Below are 27,060 nucleotides of genomic sequence, written 5' to 3' on the forward strand. Positions count from 1 at the left end.
CTGGGGATCGAGGAGCGGAGTTTGTTTGTGTGTGTGACTATTGAACGTCTCACTCACAGACGGACCGAGCTGGAGGTTTGTGTCTCGACTATAAATGATCGGATGCCGAGATTCCGCCGCCGCTGAGACTCACTTCCACTCCCGAGGATGCGGACGGAGGAGAGGATGAGAGGATGAGATGATGAGAGGATGACAACAGTCCTGAAGCGCGGAGACGACGGATGAGTGAGTGAACGCTTTCGCTTCTTCTTTGTTGGGATGAGAATCAGCTGTTTTTGGAAGGTTTGTTTTGACCTGTTTGAAGGGCGGAATCATTTAAAAAAAAAATGCATAGTCTTAGTTATTATTCATATTAACAATATGTTTAAAAGTTTTAACGGAATTGTTTTTTTATTTTATTTATATTCTTTCTTTATATTATTACAAAATCCATAGAAGTGCGCTCTTCTTGTTCATTCCGTAGGTTTGGGGTTTTATTCAGATATTTATTTGACTAAGTAAAAGTCCTGCGACTTTATTATTTCGTACAAAAATGATTGAGTTCAAAATAATAATTTAAACATGATTTTATCTTATATGTATTCTTTATTTGATATTTTTTATTTGATAAAACGGGGGAAAAACTTTAAAATTACAATTAATAATGTCTAAAAATAACTTTCATTCATGACATTTCTGTGGGTTCTGGATTATTCGGGTGAGATTCAAACATATATTCACAGTCACGTCCTTCATTATTGCTCAGTTTGATAACTTCATGGTCCTCCATTAACTCAACACTCGAACCCTGAGATACAAAATTAATTCAATTACGATTATCTTATTCTGCTGGATTGTATGTTTTATTTAAGTGTGTTGTGTATCTACTGGAATCCTAGAGTAATTTGGATTTTTTTTTTGTGTGTGATAATAAGAAGTTGATTTGTAAGTAAGTTTTATTTTTAGATCACTTTTCCAGACCAGGGTCACAAAGCGCTTAAACAATCAAAACAATACTCAATAAAGTATATACTTTAAAGGTCAAGACACCACTGAGACGGACACAGGAGTCTCAGAAAATCAGGGAAAATCCTGCACGAATAAAAATGTCTTAAGATGTTTCTTAAAGGAGTCAGTAGATCATCAAACACAGAGAGAGAGGATGATCGTCCGAAAGCTTAGTAGTAACAGTCTGGAATGATTTCTGTCCTCTGGTCTGGAACCGTGTGAGAGGAACCATCACTAGATTCTGATCCACAGACCTCAGAGCCCGAGCTCGGGTGGATCAGATCACTGATGTAAGGAGGAGCCTGACCATAAATAGCTCTGAAAGTAAGAACCTTGGGCATCATGTACTAAGCGGTTTTACGCACAAAAAACATGCTTAGCCACCTTTTACGTCAAAGTCCATATGTGTCAATACTGAAAAGATGTACAAAGTTTGTAATTCCAACAAGGTCTGTAGGTCACGTACGCCTGGATCAGCTGCTCAGGTGCATGTCAGCCTCACTAGTCACGTTGAGATGTTCACATCTGAGTTACATTAACCATCAATATTGATCATAAATTAACACAAAGTAGTTGTAGTTACACGAGTAGTTATTAAATTATTCACAAACTTATTAATATGTTCTCATTCATTAAATTGATGATCTGTATTTATTAAGACAACATGGATCATTTTATAATGATTTTATTATCATTAAATATTTAAATTCTCTATTTTACGCAATTCAGAAACGCACATTTCTATGAAACTCAGACAATCAAATCATCTTCATCATCAAAACTCAACACTTTAAGTTACTTTATTACACTTTTATTCTTGTTAAACTCATTTTGAGACATTTCAAATAAGCCCCTGATTGTCTGTATATAAAGTATTGGCGTTAATAACTGTGTATAGAAAATATAAAAAACATTTACATCAGAGCTCGTCCGCACTATTTAAATGTGAGTATGTTATCCATGTCAGAAATGTATAAATTAACGAATATAAACTGTTTATCAAGTTTACATTCCTGTTTTCATTTGTTTGTTTTGATCGTGGAGAGAAAAATAACAGACTCTGGCTCATTTAATTATAATTTAAATATGTAAATGAAGGCGTGGAAAGGGACGAACAAGTCTGCGTTGATTGGGATGTACGAAGGAAAAGTACCTAAATTCGTGTCGCGCACAGATTCATACATCCGAATATTTTTCTGTGCTGCTGCCATCTTCTGGATTTCAGTTTCCAGACATATTAAGTAGAAGATCTACGAACTTCTTAGTACATGAGGCTCCAGAATTAAAAAAAATGTACCTGAAAGAACTTTGCAGCCAGGGAAGAGATTTAAGGATCGAAGAAATGTGGGTCAAATGAGTAAAAAAATTAACATAAAAAGACATAATAACTTTATATTCACTGATATTTACATCTGGATTCATGATGAGATGCAGGATTGATTGTGATACGTCTTGGAATAATTTTAGTCATAGCTGCCAGATTTTTTTTAATATTTGATCAGAACCATTTTGTCCTCATTTGAGTTTAATATCGGGGCGTCTGTCCAATTAGCCGTAGATGTCTTGATTATCCCCAGTTATCGCAGAAAGCTCCGAATTTAAATTGCTTCTCAGATAATAGATGTTTGTATATGATTGGATTATACACCCCCCCCCCCCGCTCCCTCTCTCCCCACGAGTACCCCCTAATGTGACTCTTGTTCCAACGATTTTGACGTCCACGTCCCCCTTGTTTATGAGGATGGATATTATGTTGTCGTAGCTCCGTGCCTCCAGGACCTTAATAATTGTGACGATCAAGTCAGCGGTGAGATCTTAGCTGATAATATAAGAAAACAATCGGAGACTAATTGGGCGCTCGAGGCGTTAACATGGATTCTTAAGAAGTATCGAACGACGGCGTTCCTTTTACATATCGACTGAGATCTGTGACATTTTGAGAAGCGTTTTACTTCATCGAAATAACATCTGATAAGTCACCGTAGGAGACGAGCCGGAGCTGCAGTTACATGAAAGTCAGTCCAGGACTAATCGCAGGCGTAAACGATGGTAAATGTCACGACACAAATGCAAAAAAACAGAATTGAAACGTGGCTTCACTCATAAAAAAAACAACAACTGTTCAAGAACAATGTAAAGGCGAGAAATATTATATTGATTATTGATTTTAAATGTCTGAAAAGGTGTTTTGTATTGAAATATATATATAAATATTTTTTCTATCAACAAGTTATGGCTCTTGGAACATCAAGTTGCTTTATTTCAGTCACGTTAAATGAGTGCAACAAATACTCCAGCTGATTTATTTTGACAGTTTTTTATCTGAAGGTCGTATTAGTACACAAACAAAAAGTATATTTCACCTCAAAACAAAGTTTTGATTTAAGTAGGATTTGCACGATTGTCACCAAAAGTCATTGTTTTGATCGATATTGTAATCACAATAATAAGTCACGTGATTTTAAGGAATACATTTATTTTCTGCCTGTCAAAAACACATATGTAAACAGCTTTTTAAAAAGAAAATAATATATAATTTTTAATTACATGACAAATAATACAAAAATAAAATCTATTATAATGTAATGACAAACTGATTAAGTATGTTATCATAAACTTTTGTTCACTATTTTAGCCAGTACTAACCGTGTGGTTAGTGATGACGCTTCATGAAACAGTGTCATTATTTTCAGAGTCCACTAGATGGCAGTCTCTGCACTATTTTCCTTTTTTTAAAAACAGCTATTCTAATAAAACATACATTTTTTTATTAATGGCGCCACCTACTGACCTCTAAACAACATGACACTGTTTCATGAAGCTTCATCAGCACGTCACTACTATGTGATGGCCCCCTAGTGGTTGGTTGACTACTTGTTACACCAGTGATCAATAAGGTTGAAAGTTTTTTGTTTTTTTTACTGTTGCCATCAGGACATATTTGTGCGTGACACACCTCCTATAATTGTATTAGCACACACAAGGAAATGCATTCCCTCAAGTTGTACCATGTGATTTATTCAAAATATTGACTGACCTAGTTGGGACCAGATAGACGTGGGGCAAAAAAACCCCCAAAAAACATCTCTGTTTTGGAAAGTGAAAACTGTGCTAGTGCGACTGAAAATTGCACTGACGAAACAAACTCGCTCAAGTTAGAGAAGAATCTCATTCCAGCCCCGATTCCTGGTTCACCCTTTGATAAGGACTTGAGCCTTTCTTCTTTCCCGAAGCATCTTTCCATATTCATCGTTCCTTCAGCGTCTTCACGCTCGTTCACGAGGGTTCGTAAAAACATCATTCGGTCGTCGGCAAAGTGAACGAGGCTCGACTAGATTACGACCATTTTCGTGTCGCCTGTGAAAAAAGCTGGAGTTAATCAATTGAGGCTCTTGAGGGTTTTTTTTTTCAAAATCACGCTGGTTAAAAAGTCAGAGTCAAGTGATCAAGAGGGTTTGTGGGAGATAGACGCCCCAGTAAAGTTCATGTTTCTCTGCCACCAACTCAGCTGAGAGATGATTAGTCTGCAGCTCCAAGCCATCCTTGTTATTCCCAGAAGCCCCAGTTTTTCTCCTACATATGAAGGGAAAAAAAAAGATTTATGACTTTCCACGTTCAGAAGGGTCATCATAACCATGTTGTTGTCAGTCACAGAATTAATTCATTAATACAAGTTTCATTAATGAGTAGCCAATCTTTTAGCTTTGAATAAGTTACCCCCACAACTTACTTTGTCCAAAATGACAAACTTTAAAAACATCCAAATCCCTCAAGACTGCTCGCCTGTAATTGGGAGCTCGGACATGAGAAATCGTTGCTCGCTCAAAGTCAATATTTTTAGTTAGTTTGTGGTGGAATATCCCAGTGTCTCAGGGTATAACTCTTACACAACCTTGAGGTGTCAATACAATTAAGGATGTTATAGACGAGGAGGATGGAGGTTTTTGGATGGTTTTGATGTGTCTTTTTGGTTTGAAGTAAAAAAGTTGCGCCTAATTCTACTACTTCTAATACTACTACTTATTGTACTACTAATTCTACTACTTCTTGTACTTCTACTGTTAATTCTACTACTGCTTTTACTAATTCTACTGCTACTACTACTTCTACTTTACTACTTTACTACTAATACATCTTCTACTACTACTACTTATTCTATTTCTACTACTAATTCTACTAGTGCTTTTGCTACTTATACTTGTACTACTAATTCTACTACTAGTTTTGCTACTTTTTCAACTCCCACTCCCACTAGTTCTTCTAATTCGACTACTAGTTTTACTACTTTTTCAACTCCCACCACCACTAGTTCTTCTACTCCCACTTCTACTTTTATTACTTATTGTACTCCCACTTTTACTTCTACTACTTCTTCTACTTGTACAACAAATTCTACTACTTTTTTCTTCTTCTTCGTTTTCTTCTTCTGCTTTGGATTCTTTTTTTCTTCTTTTTTTTCTTCTGAACCTCTTTCAGTTTATTTTAACGTCTCCACATCAGTCTTTTTCCTTCATGCCATCATTTCAACTGTTTCCATTTTTACTTTGAATACTAATCCAATACTTTCAAGCATTTTCCTTTACAGCTTCAGCAGATTCAGCATTCACGCTGCATTTTCTTTTGGGAAATGCACATTTTCTAGTATGGAGTTACATTTCTGCCTACTTTAAAAAGGAACGGATTACACAAAACGAAAAATATTCCTATTCTGACAAATCCCAACCCTTAGTCGATTTGAGGGTGAGTAGAAAATTAGTAAAATTTTGGCAAATTTTAGGTATAATAACCCTTTGAATAATACATGTTTGAATAAAACATAACTCCCTGCCTTGTAACGCCCCACAAATGCCAGTTTTAAATCCTTGATAATATTAGACATCGGGTATATAAAAATAAACCAGTCGACATTTATATTTTCAAAGGTTTTCAATTGCATTTATTTATTTACTGAAAAAAAATGTTCATTAATGCTCTTGATTCTTTTTTTTTTGTTTTTTTTGCAAAACTCGTCAATCATAAACTCTTATTCTTACATGTTCTACAAATAATATTTATATTAACTAAAATATCTTAGGTTAAAATCCTGGGGGTTGTTTATTGGCAGGTATAGTTTTTGAACGTTTGTTATCTTTAAAATAAAGTTTGTAATAGCAGTTTTTAAAGTAAATATTTTTTTTGATTTGATTTGACCCGGAATACACAGAAGTACATGCTTTTAATGCTACTAAATATTGATATTTGCTAGTTATAGATTTTCTTTTCCTTCAATGTTCCACATTTTTTGAATTATTAACTTTAAAATCAGTTAAACCAACATATTTTTGGGTCGGAAATTGCTTGTTTCTCTTGATGTTATGATCATTTAAATTAATTTAAAAATCGATTTCTGAAGCTCTGATTTATTATTGTTATAAAACATCTGGAAAATGTCATCCAAGTGAAAGCGATGACGGGTCAGGAAGGGAGAGAAGGAAATTGAGGTTGGCGGAAGGCAGAGCTGTAGGGACGAGGCCTGGGATGTAATAGACCTGTCAAGTGTCTCCAGTGAGGGAGGAGGGAAGCCAGAGATTAGATCCACGGGGCGAGGCGGACGATGGAGTGATGCGGGCGGCTTCTAGATTAAGAGGATTTGTGAGTGCGGCTCCACAAAAGAGCATCAGATAGCACTGAATTCAAATTGTGTTGTTTCGTAAGGTCTGCGGGAAAAAAAGATCTAGTCTTTTACTTTAGCGAGTAGAGTCAGAATAAGATAGGAATGTATTGCTTTGTGTTATTACAAAAATTACATTGAATTTATTAAATTAATTCAATATATTTAACACTCTTGTTATGTTTTGTGTTATTTATTCAAACGCAGTCTTTGTGTTTTTAACCGTTTCATAGATTTTGCAATAATTTATTTTTTTATTTCCGATACATTTTCTTTTTTATTTCTTTTGCATATTTTTGGAACCCGCAGATTTATATTATATAATATTATCATGAGCTTCCACTACACGCTTGTTTCTTTATTTTCTAAAGAAACTTGTGGTTATATTTTCAACATTTTTTGGATGTTTTTAACACCAATTTGTTTACAAATTAAGATATTTTTAAATTGAAATTAATCGTTATATTCCAAATATACTCTCGAATTATTGTTTAATCACATCACTTTTAACATGGTGTACTTTGAGTCTTATTTGTTGTCATCTAGCTTTTCTTCCTCTGTGTTGAGTGTCGTGTTTGCTCTTGTGTGGGTCTCTTGTGTGCACTCTGGTTTCCTCCCACAAGAATATACCGAGGTGATTGGTGACTACTTTAGTGTGTAGAGTCAGAATCAGATAGGAATGTATTGCTTTGTGTTATTACAAAAATAACATTGAATTTATTAAATTAATTCAATATATTTAACACTCTTGTTATGTTTTGTGTTATTTATTCAAACGCAGTCTTTGTTTTTCTAACCGTTTCATAGATTTTGCAATCATTTTTTAAAATTTCCAATACATTTTCTTTTTTATTTCTTTTGCATATTTTTGGAACCCGCAGATTTATATTATATAATATTATCATGAGCTTCCACTACACGCTTGTTTCTTTATTTTCTAAAGAAACTGGTGGTTATATTTTCAACATTTTTTGGATGTTTTTAACACCAATTTGTTTACAAATTAAGATATTTTTAAATTGAAATTAATCGTTATATTCCAAATATACTCTCGAATTATTGTTTAATCACATCACTTTTAACATGGTGTACTTTGAGTCTTATTTGTTGTCATCTAGCTTTTCTTCCTCTGTGTTGAGTGTCGTGTTTGCTCTTGTGTGGGTCTCTTGTGTGCACTCTGGTTTCCTCCCACAAGAATATACCGAGGTGATTGGTGACTACTTTAGTGTGTAGAGTCAGAATCAGATAGGAATGTATTGCTTTGTGTTATTACAAAAATTATATTGAATTTATTAAATTAATTCAATATATTTAACACTCTTGTTATGTTTTGTGTTATTTATTCAAACGCAGTCTTTGTTTTTCTAACCGTTTCATAGATTTTGCAATCATTTTTTAAAATTTCCAATACATTTTCTTTTTTATTTCTTTTGCATATTTTTGGAACCCGCAGATTTATATTATATAACATTATCATGAGCTTCCACTACACGCTTGTTTCTTTATTTTCTAAAGAAACTGGTGGTTATATTTTCAACATTTTTAGGATGTTTTCACAAACACATTGTTTACAAATTAAGATATTTTTTAATTGAAATTATTCCACGTTATATTCCAAATATACTCTCGAATTATTGTTTAATCACATCACTTTTAACATGGTGTACTTTGAGTCTTATTTGTGGTAATCGATCTTTTTTTCCTCTTTGTTTAGTGTCGTGTTTGTGCTTGTGTGGGTCTCTTGTGTGGACTCTGGTTTCCTCCCACAAGAAGATACCGAGGTGATTGGTGACTACTATTTGTGTGAGTAGCTGTTGGAGTTAGTGTTGAAATACCTTCTAAGCTACTGTACGACATCACAAGTTGAAGGCTGTTTAGTCTTTATCGGCTTGATTTCCAATTTTCCTTCAAAATAAAAGCGATACGTTTTAAGATGTGGTTTAAGTAACAGTCGCACCTTGAACAGGTTTACTTCACATGTTTTTTCAGGCAGTAATAATTTGTTTACTATGTAATAGAGGAGTAATACTTACTTACTTACTTAATACAGTGGGGCAAAAAAGTATTTAGTCAGTCACCAATTCTGCAAGTTCTTCTACCTAAAAAGATGAGAGAGGCCTGTAATTTTCATCATAGGTAAACCTCAACTATGAGAGACAAAATGTGGGAGAAAAAAACAATCCAGAAAATCACCCTGTCTGAGTTTTAAAGAATTTATTTGCAAATTATGGTTGAAAATAAGTACTTGGTCATCTACAAACAAGCAAGATTTCTGGCTTTCTCAGACCTGTAACTTCCTCTTTAAGAGGCTCCTCCTGTTAATGGGAACTGTTTGGCCTCGATATTAGCATAAAAGACACCTGTCGCTACCGAAGAGCTGTCAAAGGACACAAGAAACAAAATTGCAGACCTTCACCGGGCAGGGAAGACCTTTGTGGATTCGTGTGAACAAGTCATCTGTTGGAGCAATTATTAGAAAATGGAAGACATACAAGGCCACTGGTAATCTCCCTGAGATCTCACCTCATGGGGTCAAAATGATCGCCAGAACGGTTAGCAAAATTCCCAGAATCACACGAGGGGGGGAACTATTTAAGCCAGTACATGTCCAACCCCGTCTGAAGTTTGATAGAGAGCTTTTTGGATGATCCAGAAGAGGATTGGGAGGATGTCATATTGTCAGATAAAACAAAAATACTGTGAATCATGGGAGTGGAAACGATCATGTTTTGAGGCTGTTTTTATGCAAAATGGACCAGAATGACTGATTAGTGCAAAGGAAAGAAAGAATGGGGCCATGTATCGTGAGATTTTGAGTGAAAACCTTTCATCAGAAAGCGCATTGAAGATGAATCGTGGTCTTTCGGCATGACAATGATCACCAAACACACTGCCACCGGGCAACGGAGGAGAGGCTTTGTAAAAAGCATTTCAAGGTCCTGGAGCGGCCTTGCCAGTCTCCGGATCTCAACCCTGTAGAAAATCCTTGGAGGGAGTAATTGGTGACTGACTAAATACTTTTTTGCCCCAGTCTTACTGTCTTTAGGGTTTTTCTTCTGTCCACACGTAACATTAATTCCTTTCTCTGAGTGATCATCATACTATGTAATGGTGAGGTGGAAAAGCGTTTTTTTTTACATCCCAAAAACCTCTTGAAGGGAATTTCTTTCAATTTTTAGGGTAACGGAGAACTTCTTGGTGTCCAAATCGCGATGGATTTGTAAAGAATAAACCGTTATCGTCTACGGATGCGATGGTATTGAACCCAAGAGTCGGTGATTTACGAGGGGGCGTTTGATTGCGGAGGCCGTGCCGCTTTATTGTTGAGGGATCGAGATATTGACTTCCCGTCTATGCCCGGAGCAATCAGAGGTTCTTGGAGGGCGGGAATTTCCTCGAGGCATATCCTCTGATATGGTTCCCTACTCTAAGAACGATCAGGATATTTGTTAAGTACCATCTGCATTTTTGTTACAAATGGTGTCAGAAGTAGGATTGACCAGTAACGTGTGTTTTACACGGCAACGGATACAAATGCATGGCACGTATACGAGGGGTCTATCTCGACGAAGTACTGACCGAGTTGCAAGATGGATGCATTACTGGTTGAGCGATTGCAAAAGGGGGCGAAGTTTTGTGGTTTTTCGGTCTCGATCATTATTCACTCTTTGAGCAAAATTACAGGTACAGGAGTGATGGTCCTTCAACACATTAGTCTTGATCAATCACACTGAGAACTCTCACTTTACAAGAGCATCCTCTTGATTCTCAAAAACTCCCTGATTATTCCTTTCCAGCAATGTTGAGTTTATATATTTGAACCAATTGAGGTTTCGAAGGAAGCTCTTTTAAATTCTTCAAGATAGTATCCGATCCTATTTACTCCTCGACGACGTTGGTATCGCCGGCAAAAATCCTTCCACCGGGTCCAGTCGATACCAATCTGTGGGAAATCAGTTCTGTTCGACAGGGTCGACAGTTGAGATGGATTATTATTGATCCGCTTGTGTCGTGTTTGTTCATCCAGGCGATGAAAACAACTATGACCAGTTGATTAATTCCTGACTTAATTAGGCTTTATGTCGGTTTCTGGCCTGACCTGACATAAAAGGTCACTGAGTCGAAGTCCAGTTGAACATTTATATGTACTGTGTGGTGGGAGGACGATAGTAGTAGCGGATAAAGTTGACGTGGGAAGGGATTACATCTAGTACAAACCAAGGAACAGTAAATGGTTTTGGTTGTTTAAATAGAGAAAAAAAACTATAAAAGCGTTTTGTTTGATTAAAAAAAAAGAAAAAGAAAAGCAGTCAAATAAAAGTTAATTTAATTTTCTACAATACAAAAGGAATATTCAGTATTTAATGCCTTTACCTTCCGGGATTTCTCTTTGCTTTTCTTCGTCCTGTTCGTCTTTCTTTATTGCTCGGAATTGTATACAAATTATTTGATATTAATTTTTTGAAATATGTTGTTTTTCTATTTTTTTTAAAAATATTTTAAAATAGACAAAGACTGTTTTTAAACCCATTTTCAATGAAAATTCCTCCCTCGCGTCTTTTTTTGAAAGCCATTTAAACAGAGATGAAAATCCCGCGATTGGTGTGTCTAGTGGCCTTCTTTCTGCTCTCTTTTGTGGAAATAAATTGAAAATTCAGTTATTAACAATTGTTATTTTATTTTGAACTGTGGATAAAAAGTAAATAACTTTGTTTTGTAAAATCCAATTACCGTATTTATCAGTCTAGCTGTTTGGACCAAGACCATAACTGTCTGATTTATGATTGTGTAATGGCTTCGGGGGCCACTAGACATATTTAATAGTAAAGTAATAAATAGTTAATCAATGAGGCGCTCAGAGTTGAGGTAAAAGCGAGACTAACTAGACGTGACCTGAGTTTAAAAATTACAACTCTCTCTGGACCGCGGAAGCCAAACCTAGTCTTTTTTTTATAGAGTTTTACTTTCACCCCAGGAGTGCAATGGTGCTCGAGTTTTTAGAAGCAAATTAAAATCAACCTTGAGGTCAAAAGAGGCTCTAAGTGTCTTTAGTTATTAATTATTTAACATGCACTGCAGAGACTGGATGGTTTCATTTGTGAAATTTGTTTCTCCGGATTCCTCGGAGCTGGAGTATCGGTGAGGGAGTGTAGTGGAGACAGTGTTGTCTGAGAACCGTTGAGAACAGAGGTCAGTTTCAGGTCGCAACTTTAAAAAAACGATTTCTGGGTTTAACGCTTTAATTATTAAGTATTAGGGGAGGACAGGTGTTCTTTGGAAATTCTGACTCCCTTTCTTCTGACTCTCCCCAAAGCCTTGCGTCCTGAGTGACTTATTCATATGTAGAAATAAGACATAAAAATAAGCAGATATGATAACATTTATCATGTGATTTATGAGGACGCATGGCTCCACAGTGGCTCATAGCAAGAAGGTTGCAGGTTTGTTTCCAAGTCCAACTTGTGACCTTTCTGTGTGGAGTTTGAATTCCTCCCACAGTGCAAAAACATACAGAGGTTGATTGGGAACTTGGAGAAATCCTACTTAGGTATGAGTGTGTGTGTGTGAATGGTTGTCTGTCTTTGTGTGCCCTGCGACAGACTGGCGTTCTGTCCAGGGTGTCCCCTGCGTCTCGCCCATAGAATCTGGGATAGGCTCCCGCCTATTTAAGTTTTATTTTGAAGCCCTTTTTGCTACCTTTATTGTATTATTAAAGAATCAATAAAGTGATCAGTGTCTTATAGCGGTTTCCTTTATCATCCAAAATAATGTCTATTGTGTTATTTCAAGAGTTTGTACCAAACTGATAGTAGCCATTCGGGTCACATGGTGCCCTTGGAGTAGTTCGCAGTTGCAAAAAAAAACCCCCTTCAGTCATTTTGATGGTTTTGTGTTTTTTACATAATTTATAAAGCTTTACAGTTAAAATGGTCCAAAAAAAATTCTCTAAACTTCCCTCTTAGTTACACATTTTGATGCTAGTATTTAAGGGCTAGTGGACGCCCCAATCGTTCAAACTTGGGTGAAAAAAAAACAACCCTTTCACTCCCAGTGGAGATTAGTAAGTAAGTAAGTAATATTTATTTATATAGCGCTTTTCGAGACCATGTAATCATCAAAAACATAAAGTAACAACAGATTTTCTTCTTGAGTGTTTGATTTCAATCTACATACAGCAACTTAGGATAAAAGCTCAGAATCTATAACAGCGGTTTCAAATATTGCATTTATTTAATATATTGTATTTTATTTAATCTACAGTTACAGCATTTTCACGGAGTCTGAACGAAGACAAGAGGAAAATATTTAAGAGATTCAAAGTTAAAACGACTAAAAAAGCTCCATGAAGCTTTGTCCTCATTTTCCGTGCTCAGTAGGTGGCGCTGTTGGCTTGAAAAGTATGTTAGGTTTCCAATAAATAACTGCTCAAGTCCTAATGTAATGGGTGGGGGAATTGAGGACGATGCTTCATGAAGCTTCATTATCACCCTTTAAAGATGGAGGTTGTTTTATGGAAAATTCCCTTTAGAATGGTTCAAGTTAAGATGTTTTTGAATCGTCTTTGTTATCTTGTGAGGAGAGATTGTTGATGACATCAGAGACACAAACGGTCATCCAATAAGCTGATTATATTAACATATTTGGCATCGAGTAGATGAAACCAGGTATCGTCTTTAAATAAAATGATTCATTCTTTCTTCTTCCACACGCCCTCAGCTTTTATGACGGCTGTAATCTCGTCCTGATCGCTTCAAATCTATTTCATTTTTATCTTCCTGTTTTGTCTGAGACTAAATGAGGTGACTTTGCCACGACTGTAATGGCTCATCCTCTGAGGTGAGACCCAGACACACATTTACGTCCCAACCGCAACGACCAGCGCTCTCGTTTATTTGCCGCCCTTGTCAAACGCCGCCTCGGCTGTTGTTAAATGATGAATTTGGTGCAAAGTGGGAGTTTCTAAAGTCGTTATTTCACCTTTTTTTTTTTTTGTCTGTGCTTCAGGGCGACCCACGAGCAAGGGGGTGAGACCATGACTTTGCTGAACGAGTCTGACGAGCCCTCTCCTCCCTCCGTCGTGAACTCGTCCACGGAGCAGAACTTCTCTTTGGTTTTTTCCTACGACCCCTCGTCCTCCTTCGTCTCGTCCCCCACGTCGCCGTCGCCGCTGACCGCCTTCAACTGCACCGGCTCGCTGTCGGCTCCGTCTCCGCCGTACAACTTCTACGCGGTTCTGCTGGTGCTCCTCATCTTCTGCGTGGTGTTCGGAAATGTCCTGGTTTGCGTGGCGGTGTCCCGGGAGCGGGCCCTGCAGACCACCACCAACTACCTCATCGTCTCGCTGGCCGTGTCCGACCTGTTGCTGGCCACGCTGGTGATGCCCTGGGGCGTCTACCTGGAGGTGGGTGACCCTCATCGTGATCTGGTACAAACAGGAAGACCAGGAAACAAATGTGTTTATGGTATCCCTTGTGTTGTCTCTGGGTCAAGGTGAAAGACCTCCCTGGCTTCTATAAATACATATGCAGTGGTCAGACATTCGGGTCACCTTGACCCTGAAATGGAAATTGGGAGAATAAGATAAAGGTGATAGAAATAGTTATTGGCAGACAACAAGTAAGTTGATGTGTTAGCAAGTACAACGAAAGCTAACAGAAAACTACCCTCTTTTTATAACACGACCCCACAGCTTTCCTTCACAAGTGCTCTTCACGTTGCCTTTTAAGGTAAGGTAAGGTAAAACTTTATTGATCCCTCAGGAGGTCTCCTTCGGGAAATTGTTTTTTAGGACACAACCAGTCTTTCTCTTTTCTTTAAAGCAAACGTGCTGAAAATTTCAAGAACATAAAGCCATGACATGGCACTGTAACTCTTCCGACACTAGAGGGAGCCAAAAACATTATTTTTAGAATAACATAGTGAGGCTTTAAGGCGTGATTATATAAAAGGCCTCAGTGTTGCCCGTTTCTTAGTAAGAACTTTAGAAAATTACGACCAACAATTACCCATGTAAAAAGTCCTTTTTGTAAGCTTCTGATCCCAACGGGCGATTCAAATAGTGCACCAATTTTTGCTAATCCATTTATTTTATTTATTAAAAAACAAAAAAAACAATGTCTGCCTCTGTTTTAAAACATTATATAAACCTTCCTTGTGTGTGTTTGTGTAAAAACGCAAAAACTTTTTTGTTGTATTAAACGTGTATGTATTCAAAAACTTATATTCAAAAATCTGGCGATACAATATGTATCACGATACAGGGGCAACAACACAATATATTGAGATACTGTAGGAACAAGGATATATTTGTAATATTGTCGAGTACTTGACTCTGGTGTTGCATAATTAACAGACCACTTTTTTCATTTGTTTTAAAACAAAATAGGTCCAAACATCAACTTTAAAAGCTGCTGGAGTCGACTGTATCCTCTCGTCCTCAGTCATCACTGGCATCTCGCGGCATTTCATTATTCCTTAAACAGCAGGGGACAAACAAAATGTTCTTTTTTTTTCTTCAAATAAATACAGCGACGTAGAATATCAATACAGTAACGTGGAAAGGAAACGTTTCGATATATCGCTGGAGCAATATTTTCTTACACCCCTAATTTCAAAAGGTAGTTCAATCTTTTTGTTTTCCAGACGTTTAAAAACTGACAGCGATATCATTGCTGCGTTCAAGGACAACTCTGAAATGGGGAACAAATTACGGTTCATCATGCTTAAATAAAATGTCATGTATGAGGACAATTCATTTATTTTTACAATAGCTAGTAATGCTATTTTAGTAGATTAGTTTGAACCTTTTTCTTTAACAACAATATTTGTCCCCCCAGGCCTTGTTTTTTTTTCTTCAAAAGCCACCATCGGGAAGACTCTACAACTTGTTTCCAGTTTGACCTACCATTTCGACACTTTCCTACCAAAACACATTTTTCGTCAATCTCGTCTTATCGTCTGCGATATCTCCGCGGCGCCACTTTCACAAGGATGTCCCAAAGTCCCTCAACAAATTAGCCGACATCCACCGAGAAATCCGAAAAAAGGCCTCCTCTCCACGCCGGAGATCAAATCCCTTTCCTCGTCCCGGCAAAAGAAATCGGAGGGAATTTGAATCCGATTATTATCAGCGGCTCCTCGTCTTTAATTATTTGCAGGGAAATTCTGTCCTTGTGGAAAGTTGAGCGCTGACGAGTGCTGTGCTCTGTTGAAGGTGGTCGGCGAGTGGCGCTTCAGCCTCATCCACTGCGACATCCTGCTCACTCTGGACGTCATGATGTGCACGGCCAGCATCCTCAACCTCTGCGCCATCAGCATCGACAGGTACATCCCGAACCCCTTCTTGCGATCTCCCCAACGACGCATCTATTGAGAGTCAATGGCTTATTATTTACCGCCGTATTTTTCTTAAAAAAGACACAAGTTGGTCACATGTCGGATTGAAGCTCCTCCATGTGATGTTTGTTTTTGCTCTCACACCCGACTACGTCCACGGCTTTCCTACTAAAAATAGACTTGGACCGTGAGACCCATCAGTCCCCCCTGGTGAGCGACAATCTGCTGTCTACTGAACAACAGAAAACATCAATATATGCATTGGGTCTCAAATGAAATCTTGTGGGATCAGTAGCTTATAGGATCCAATACCCTTGCAAAATTGATACTTTTGAGATGTTTAAAAGTTGTAAAAAAAGTTATATTCCTTAAATTTTCAACGATAAAACTACCCACTACTAGCAAAGTCTTCATAATATCTTCATTGTTGTATCAATATTTGTATTATTTTATTCATAAATAATGTAGATTTCTGTTCATAATCAGCAGAATAACAAGTATTGTGTTAAAAAAGATGTGTATAAAAACAACAATAATGACGCTTCAGAGGTTTTTTACCTTTCGCTTTTATTTTTGTTTTCTAAGACAAAAACATCTGAAAAATGTCTCTGTTTACTAAATATAGCTCAAAAGTTCCCTCCGACCTGTTCCTCTCTGTTTACTTCAGCATTCAGTCACTTCATTTTCCTGCTCTTTTTCTGTTTTGTACTGTGAGATGGAGGCTTTAAAAAATAAACCCAGATAAACGAAAACAACAGTTTCTAATTCTATTGAACAAATTCAGATAATCCTCTAACAGTGTTCACTGTTCATTATGAGATAAAATGATTACAGTTGAATTCATTAATCTCCGGGTGTTTCGGGAAGAGGATTTTGTGTCTTGATTATTTTCTTGACACACAAGCGTGCATGTGTGAAGTGACGATACTTTTAATGGCAGGTACACAGCGGTGGCGATGCCGATGCTCTACAACACCAGGTACAGCTCCAGGAGGAGAGTGGCCGTGATGATCGCCGTGGTCTGGTTCCTCTCCTTTGCCATTTCCTGCCCTCTATTGTTTGGACTCAACAACCGAGGTACATTAAAATATCTAAACTTAGGGAAATGATGTCACACCATGATCTGGGGCTTGTAATCCATGCGTTCGTGCCTTCTCGTTTAAACTATTGTAATAGTTTATTTTGGTGTCTGAACAAGAAGGAGCTGTCTCACCTGAAGTTAATACAAAACTCTGACCTGCTCTAGTAGAATAACTCACATTTACCCCGATCCTTAAAACTCTTCACTGGCTGCCAGTTTCCTTCAGGGTCAAATTCTGGTTCTTACTTTCAGATATATTCATGGTCAGGCTTCTCCTTACATCAGTGATCTGATCCAGCCTTACACCCCAGCTCGGGCTCTGAGGTCTGTGGATCAGAATCTACTGATGGTTCCTGAACACGCTTCAGGATCAGAGGAGAGAAATCCTTCCAGGCTGTTGCTCCAAAGCTTTGGGATGATCTTCATCTTCCTCTGTGTTTGATGGATCTACCGACTCCTTCAAGAAACATCTTAAGAAATTCTTATTTGTGCAGGCTTTTCCCTGATTTTCTGGGACTCCTGTGTTTGTCTTATGTTTCTTGATCTTTTATAGTATATAGTTTTAACTGTGTAATGTTTTTGATTGTTCAAGCGCTTTGTGATCCTGGTCTCCAAAGGCACTTTACAAATAACCTTTTCTTACTTACTTACTTACTGACATGTATTTCAAAAACATCTTTTATTCCTAATTGAATCAGCATCTGAAGATTTTTTTTGAAGTTTTAATTAATGAATATAACTTCATTTTACAAGGATGAAGCTACTCTTTGTTCTTAAAAAAAGTTGTTTTAATGGATTCAGAGCCAAACATGAACAATTATTAGACTCATTGACGATGAATGGATGTTATTTTTATAGATATATTACACAAACATGTGAAATTGATCTTCTTTTGAGTGAAAGGTTCTTAGCATTCACACGCCAAAAAGATAAAAGCCTGTTATTATATAGTGGCCTCGTCCAGAAAAAGGTTTTTCAAGTCGAAGCAAAGTGTTTTTAAACTGTTGACGAACAGAATTCACTTTTTTCACACATTTAACTAATTCAAACTGAACTTTATTTAAAAACACAACGTTTTGGTGGGATTTTAATTCTTCAATAGCCTTTCCTTTTATCCACAAGCATCTTAAAGAAGATTCCAAAGTCAAGCCAGGGTACATTTGTGGCCCTTCATTGATTACTTTTCAATTACAAATTGAAATATTGATTTGGTTTGTTGAGAACAACAGACATTTTCACCTCATTAACTCTGGCCCTAGTCAACCAAACGAGCATAAAAATGTCTCAGCAACAATATTTAAAACTTTTATTCTCTAACCAGTATTGTTGTGTATCAAAACAGGAGGCATTATGGGTGTTTTCAGAATCTAAATTTACCATAAGAACCTCCAAATGTGATGTGAAAACATCAAAGTACATTATTGGTTTATCATGACATTACAGTTTCCATACATAAAGGTTAATTGTTTTTCCCATGATGTTTTCAACTTTTCTTCAATGATCTTTGAGTCCAATCCATGGTTTTAACTCCTGGCCCTTCATGAGTTCACTGAGAGGGGGTGATAATGGAATAAACTGGTGTTAGAAAAGCATGTTTGACGCCGTTTAAGTTTTTGGTTCAGAAACAGTTTAAGTTCCAAACACATCAGCTTGAAAAGAATGGCTGTAACGATATTTGGACCTCAGATCTTTTTTCAACTAAATTCAAATGTAAATGTAATCATCTAAAATGTATTTTTCATTTCATTTTAGAGATTTTTTAACCACATTAAAGTTGCTGTTTTTTTTTTTTAATCCAATGAAAAATATATATATATTTTCATTCAAACATTATGTTTAAAATACTGTAAAATATTGGATATACAATGCTATTCAAAATATGAAAACATTATTGTTATTATTGTGACAATAGGGACACATTTATTTAATTAATTAAAAAAATAATTAAAGTTTAAAAAGTATAAATATGAATTGAGCTTAACTTGTGATCATTGCAAATACACATGAAATAAAACTCATTAATTCACATATTTTCAATAATAAATCATCAATACTCTAATATTTATTGCTTTTCTTAATGTAAAAGTGATAACTAATTATTTTGAAGAATAATAAACCTCCTCATTAAAATGTTATAAATTATGCACAAGCGCATGAAATAACTTCAGAATATTCAATCAAATATTTGAGATGGATAAAATACATATTGTAGGTAGTTTCTCCAGTAGTTAGATGTTGAGGAACGATCTAGAAATACTGTTTGTTATATATTACATATAAGTTGAATAAATAGTCGTAATATTGAAAGTATAAATGATAAGGAAACGACCTTAAGAATTCATTTGTAATATTTTCACTGTTGCAAACATGTAACATTCTTTCTGTATCTCACTCAGCGAGCCAGGACGGGAACACCTGCAGTTTCGCGGACCCTTCTTTCGTCGTCTACTCGTCCATCGCTTCGTTCTACGTGCCGTTCATCGTGACTTTGTTAGTGTACGCTCAGATCTGCGTGGTGCTGCGCAAGCGAGGCAGACGGACGGCGCCGCCTCGCAAACATGGAGGTCCGGAGGCGAGAGACAGCCGTCGACACAGGAAGGTAGATTTGGATCTTTCTTATGATCGTCCAATGTTGTATTTTTCTCAATGTTTCAACTTTGTTTTCTAGCTATTGGACTGAAAATGATCAAGAAACACTAATTTAATTTGCTGCCTTTTTTTTTAAAGCCACAACAGCTAAAAACTCTTGGATGTCGCAGAATCATTTCACAGAAAAACTGTTGAAGATTTAAAATAGCTCAAAGGTTAAAGTTATCATCCCAGTTTGTCATCTTGGTCATCAGTTTGTTGTAAAACAGCCAAATACTTACCGTAAATTCCGGACTACAGAGCGCACCCGATTAAAAGCCGCATGCTCAAATTTTAGAAAGAAAATCAATTTTGTAATTATACAAGCCGCACTGGATTTTAAGCCGCAGGTTTAAACAGCCAAAAAAATGAACTACCGGTAATTCACGTCCATTTCTTACACTTAAATAAATAAAGCACTGTGTTATTCTTCTTAAGCATTGTTCAGATATTTACAGTCCGAGGAACCAGCGACAAAAGCACGAGGCAGGTGGACAAACTGTCCGTGTCCTTCAACCGGGGAATTATTTCTTCATCACGCCGGCAACACGGATGAGTAGTTTGCTTTTTTCCACCTGATCGTAACGCAGTGATTGTGCGGATAAACGCGACTTCACGGCGTCTCTGCGCCTCACCTAGGATTCACTTAACGCAGCCTTTTTTCTGGACAATAATGGACTTGAACATTGGACACTGATCGCGGGGATTTGACTGTGGGGTGTCGTGGGTGTTCGTTGTTTTGTTCACGTTTGATTGATCCTCCTTTAAGGAGCGCTTTTTGTTAAATGTTATTAAGTAAATATATTTTGATGAACTTCTATAACGGCTTCATGTGTGGTCAGTGTTGTTATAATTAATGCTGTCACTCTGGAGCGTCACCAAGTCCGCACCAGAGCTCCGCCCCATGAAGAATGTGTGTGTGACGATCTCTCGAGGAGTTATGTGAGAAGGTCCGTTACAAAACGTCAGAGGTACTTCATCCATATTTATGATTTCATCTGGCCCGATGGAATTCTCCGCTACCTTTGTTTGAATGAATGTGCGGAATGTTTCTCCTCGTAGTCGGGAGGGAGCTGCTGACACAAAGTTACTCATTCATTCTATTGGTCTACTGTTGCTGAGCAAAATGTTTTTCCCGCCACGAAAAAAAAATTAATAAGCCGCACCGTAGTATAAACCGCAGTGTTTAAAGTGTAGGAAAAAAGTAGCGGCTTGTAGTCCGGAATTTACGGTACATTAATGTTGAATAAATATTACAAAATTCAAAGTAGATCCAGCTGGCCTGGATATTTTTTAGTAGATAAGGCCTTTAAACTAAGAAGAAATTGAGTAGCAAATGTACAAAGGATGAAAATGAACACTGTAAATATCATATAACCCTAGCAATACAAATACAAATGACTTACTTACTTACTTACAATATACAAAAAACTTTAATGACAATTGCAAAGAAGAATGGATGCTTACACTGGACAGAAATGCAAACCCATGGTCCTCTCATGTCTGAGGGCTCTCACGGTTGTGTTCCCGCCTCCTTCCCTCTCAGAGCAAGTGCACACAACCCGAGGATGTGAAGTTATGCACTCTGATCCTGAGACCCACGACGGCGGCGCCGCAGCGCAAGAAAGTGGTGAGTTGTTTGTGTGGGTGCGTCTGAATGGAGCCTTTAACATCCGACGGGTACTTTTCAATAAACGTCCTAAAATTGTAAGCAGACGTTATAGATCCGTCACAGCCACTTACGGGTCTTTTGATGGTTTTTTAAGTTGTTTTGCTGGAGACGACATAAAGATGGAGCCCGTCAGTTTGGCGTAGGTTGAGATGCAGACACGAGTGGACACTCAGGACACGCGTGTCGACGCATCGTAATGTCGGCCATCGAACCGACCGTGCCTGGAGTGGCTTCAAAGAGAGAACCTGTCGGGTTTTTTTTTATAACCTCCCACCGTCTTGTCGTCTGCATCAGACTCTGGTGAAGGAGGCGGTGGTGCACCCCCTGGAGTCGGAGCCGGGTCGGTTCCTCCCGCAAATGGAGCAAACCATGGCGGCGCCCACTTCCGGACCGCAGACGCCGCCGCCGCCGTCGGCACCGCCGGCCGGACGCGCTCAGATCTCCTTATCCATCTCCGTGGGCCCGGCTCCGGCGCTGCCTCGGACGGTGTCGCGGTCGGCGCTGAAGCCGCGGCTCGCCACGCAGGAGGACGGCATGAGGGGCCGCGAGAGCTGCCGGGAGCACAGCAGGGGCCGGGACAAGTGGGGGATCACCAAGGAGAGGGTCCGAGGACGACTGTCGCAGCAGAAGGAGAGGAAGGCCACACAGATGCTCGCCATCGTGCTGGGTAGGTTTGAGTCAGCCTGGTCAAGATTCAAATATCTCTTCTGTGTTTGATCATCGATTTATATTTTATAGAAACATAAAGATTGTATTTTAACAACAAATACACTTAACAAATATATATTAAAAAAAAATGGAGAGTGGGTTCTGAGGAAGTTCGGAAATAGGGCTGTAGCGATACGCTGATCTTACGATACATGATTCGACACGATTCATTGCGATATGTTCAGCTGTCTATACTGTTCAATGTGGTGTATTCTGCTCACGATACTGAGCTAACGATACGTTTCGATACGATAGACTCCGCTCACAATATGATATATTCAGCCGACAATACGTTTAGATACGGTATGTTCAGCTCCATACGTTCTTTTTGTATGATATACTCTGCTCACGATACAATTTGATACGATATATTTCGCTCACAATACAATTTGATTTGACACTTGCTCACAATATGATTTGATACGATTTATTCTTCTCAAGATACCTTCGGCTGTCGATACGATATATTCCACTCATGATACTATTTGATACGATACTGAGCTCATGATACAATTCGATAGTTTCTTCTCAGGATACTTTCAGCTGTCGATACAATATATTCAACTCATGATACTATTTGCTACGATACTGAGCTCATGATACGATAGATTCTTCTTACGATACTTTCGGCTGTCCATACGGTATATTCCACTCATGATACTATTCGGTACGATACTGAGCTCATGATACAATTCGATAGTTTCTTCTCACGATACTTTCAGCTGTCAATACGATATTTTCCACTCATGATACTATTCGATACGATACTGAGCTCATGATACGATAGATTCTTCTTACGATACTTTCGGCTGTCCATACGGTATATTCCACTCATGATACTATTCGGTACGATACTGAGCTCATGATACAATTCGATAGTTTCTTCTCACGATACTTTCAGCTGTCAATACGATATTTTCCACTCATGATACTATTCAGTTCGATACTGAGCTCATGATACGATTCAATAGTTTCTTCTCACGATACCTTTGGCTGTCGATACGATATATTCCACTCATGATACTGTTCGATACGATACTGAGCTCATGATACAATTCGATAGTTTCTTCTCACGATACTTTCAGCTGTCAATACGATATTTTCCACTCATGATACTATTCGATACGATACTGAGCTCATGATACGATAGATTCTTCTTACGATACTTTCGGCTGTCCATACGGTATATTCCACTCATGATACTATTCGGTACAATACTGAGCTCATGATACAATTCGATAGTTTCTTCTCACGATACTTTCAGCTGTCAATACGATATTTTCCACTCATGATACTATTCAGTTCGATACTGAGCTCATGATACGATTCGAAAGTTTCTTCTCACGATACCTTCAGCTGTCGATACGATATATTCCACTCATGATACTATTCGATACGACACTGAGCTCATGATACTATTCGAAAGTTTCTTCTCACGATACCTTCAGCTGTCGATACGATATATTCCACTCATGATACTATTCGATACGATACTGAGCTCATGATACGATTCGAAAGTTTCTTCTCACGATACCTTCAGCTGTCGATACGATATATTCCACTCATGATACTATTCGATACGATACTGAGCTCATGATACAATTCGATAGTTTCTTCTCACGATACTTTCAGCTGTCAATACGATATTTTCCACTCATGATACTATTCAGTTCGATACTGAGCTCATGATACGATTCGAAAGTTTCTTCTCACGATACCTTCAGCTGTCGATACGATATTTTCCACTCATGATACTATTCGGTTCGATACTGAGCTCATGATACGATTCGAAAGTTTCTTCTCACGATACCTTCAGCTGTCGATACGATATTTTCCACTCATGATACTATTCGGTTCGATACTGAGCTCATGATACGATTCGAAAGTTTCTTCTCACGATACCTTCAGCTGTCGATACGATATTTTCCACTCATGATACTATTCGGTTCGATACTGAGCTCATGATACGATTCGAAAGTTTCTTCTCACGATACTTTCAGCTGTCAATACGATATTTTCCACTCATGATACTATTCAGTTCGATACTGAGCTCATGATACGATTCGAAAGTTTCTTCTCACGATACTTTCAACTGTCCATACGATATATTCCACTCATGATACTATTCGATACGATACTGAGCTCATGATACGATAGATTCTTCTTACGATACTTTCGGCTGTCCATACGGTATATTCCACTCATGATACTATTCGATACGACACTGAGCTCATGATACGATAGATTCTTCTAACGATACTTTCAACTGTCCATACGATATATTCCACTCATGATACTATTCGATACGACACTGAGCTCATGATACGATAGATTCTTCTTACGATACTTTCAACTGTCCATACGATATATTCCACTCATGATACTATTCGATACGATACTGAGCTCATGATACAATTCGATAGTTTCTTCTCACGATACTTTCAGCTGTCAATACGATATTTTCCACTCATGATACTATTCAGTTCGATACTGAGCTCATGATACGATTCGATAGTTTCTTCTCACAATATCTTCGGCTGTCGATACGATATATTCCACTCATGATACTATTCGATACGATACTGAGCTCATGATTCGATAGATTCTTCTTACGATACTTTCAACTGTCCATACGATATATTCCACTCATGATACTATTCGATACGATACTGAGCTCATTATACGATTCGATAGTTTCTTCTCACGATACGTTTCGTAATGTTATATTCAGATCAATATAATTTAATACGATATATTCCTTGATCCAACACGATACAATACTGAGCTCACGATACAATTTGATACTGTAAATTTTGATACACTTGAAAATTTTTGCAAATGACTTTACGTTTTCAGTGACATATTGTGATTGATTCACTGTCTTTTGGTTGAATTTATTAAACTGAAAACCAAAATATGTCCAAACATCGTCTATGAAAGCAGCTGGAGCCACCTGTATCCTCTTGTCCTCAGTCTTCAGGATATGATTGGAAATCTACACTTAAAAACTACTAATTTATAATATTGTTGGAAGACCTATTACAGTGTAGAGTAGGTTTAGTCGTGTGTCATCTGCAAACATGTTTGTTTGGTACAAACCATATGTTTAATCAAATGTACTTCCATGCCTTCCAGGTGTGTTCATCATCTGCTGGCTGCCGTTCTTCCTCACGCACGTCCTCAAAGCCCACTGTCCGAGCTGCTGCATCTCCCCGTCGCTCTACAGCGCCGTCACCTGGCTGGGTTACCTCAACAGCGCGGTCAACCCCGTCATCTACACCACCTTCAACATCGAGTTTCGAAAGGCCTTCATCAAGATACTACACTGCTGAGAAACACAAACAAACGAGAGGATGAAGAAGGGAATTGAACAATGCTCTTTCGGAGGATGAACTCATGTACATATTTTATTTATATCCCAGCCTCACGTTAACTTTGAAAAATGTGTCACATTTGAATGTCGTAGCTTCAAAAATCTGATTTTTGTCTGGCGTCAATTTGCAGCTTTTAATACAAAACTGTCGCTGTAAATATGTGTAGAATACTTGTAACTGCTGAATTAAAGGTTACATCCTAAGATCACCGGGTTTAATCATTTACTAGCAATGATGAGAAGTTCAAGTGCAAATGTGGTAAAACCAGGTGTGAAAAGAGTAACACAGCAGGACTAAATATCACCCTGGCTCACAAAATTTACAAACAGGAACTCCATGAGAAAGAACATTTAAGTTACACATCCAGGATCTTCAATAATTGTTCATCATTGTACATTTCACTAATAATGCACAAAGAAACAAGGATTCTGCAACAAAACAAAGATGGCAGCCACTGTATCGAAAAATATCCATGTTTAATCGACTTCAAATATAAATTGTTCAAGAAATTATCTGAATAGTAAAGAACAAATCGTTATAAACTACTAAATAACGGGTTGATCAGCGTATTAATAAATAAATTATTAAACTCTTGAAGGTTCACCAGTATTTAAACTCTGAACAACATATATGATAGGAATATATTTGCTTATTAATGGTTAGTTTGTCTTCCATCATTTAAGTGTTTCCTTGTTAATACTAGTACTTAAAAAAAAAAAAAACTTTATCTTGTGATTATTTTTTTTATACTGGTAAGGGTAGCTCAAAATTAGCTTGCAAAACGTACTCCAAAGAAACAAAAAATTGCTTTCCTATATAAGGAACAATAAGAGGAATTGGCATACAGATTAAACAAACAGTTTTAAAGACATTTTATGAAGAGATTTTCAAAATAAATCATAATATATGAGAAGATCCTGCTAGGAACTACAAACGGGGGCAACAACATATTTGGCAAAATGTAAAATTAAAAAAGTTTTACTGGATTTGGAAAGATATACAGACATGTTTGGACAAATTGAAATATTTTTTGGTCTAATCTTTTTTGTGGTTTATAAACAATAGCTGAATATTTTATATTCAAAATTACTAGTTTTGTTTAAATTGTTAACACAATTTTGCCACACAAAAAGCACTAATAATTGACAATGTTAATGTAAGACTTATTAAAGTGTAGTGTAGGTTTAGTCACATGTCATCTGCAAACATGTTTATTTGGAGTCATATCTACACTATTGTTACAGTGTAGCAGACAACAGAAAAACAAAATAGGATGCAATTGATTCGAATGGATTACAAGTGAGAACAAATGTCGACTGGGTATACAAATAAACTAATAACAGTCACTCCTGATCATGACTCCAAAATACTTAAACTCCTCCTGAAAGAATTTTTTCGCTAACTCGGGCCAGAATCTTCAGATTTCAATTGAGGGACGGCTCGAGGGAGCGAAACAGGTTCATGTTGACGTCCATAAAAAAGAAAGAAAATAGAAACCCTCTCCACCTGGAGCTCACTACTGACCTCCTTTTTGGAAACATGAAGCCAACACCATCACTACCACGGTCTGATTGCGTAAACATGTCAAGAGAAACATTTAGATCAACTTGTTGTTGTTGGTTTG

General features: G+C 37.4%; 1 protein-coding gene across 1 annotated transcript; it reads left to right on the forward strand.

The window, feature by feature from the left end:
• drd2l (dopamine receptor D2 like) lies at window positions 1-25,572 on the forward strand. Its single transcript, XM_087812190.1, has 8 exons — window positions 1-225; window positions 13,643-14,039; window positions 15,852-15,961; window positions 16,914-17,050; window positions 19,451-19,653; window positions 21,229-21,312; window positions 21,649-22,021; window positions 25,198-25,572. Exons 2-8 carry the CDS (start codon window positions 13,671-13,673, stop codon window positions 25,392-25,394), a joined length of 1,473 nt encoding a protein of 490 aa, XP_087668316.1. The 5' UTR covers window positions 1-225; window positions 13,643-13,670; the 3' UTR covers window positions 25,395-25,572.
• The last annotated feature ends 1,488 nt before the right edge of the window (window positions 25,573-27,060 follow it).

The sequence above is a fragment of the Callionymus lyra genome, chromosome 17 (genome assembly GCF_982586985.1).
Source record: "Callionymus lyra chromosome 17, fCalLyr1.hap1.1, whole genome shotgun sequence".
Classification (NCBI taxonomy): domain Eukaryota; kingdom Metazoa; phylum Chordata; class Actinopteri; order Syngnathiformes; family Callionymidae; genus Callionymus; species Callionymus lyra.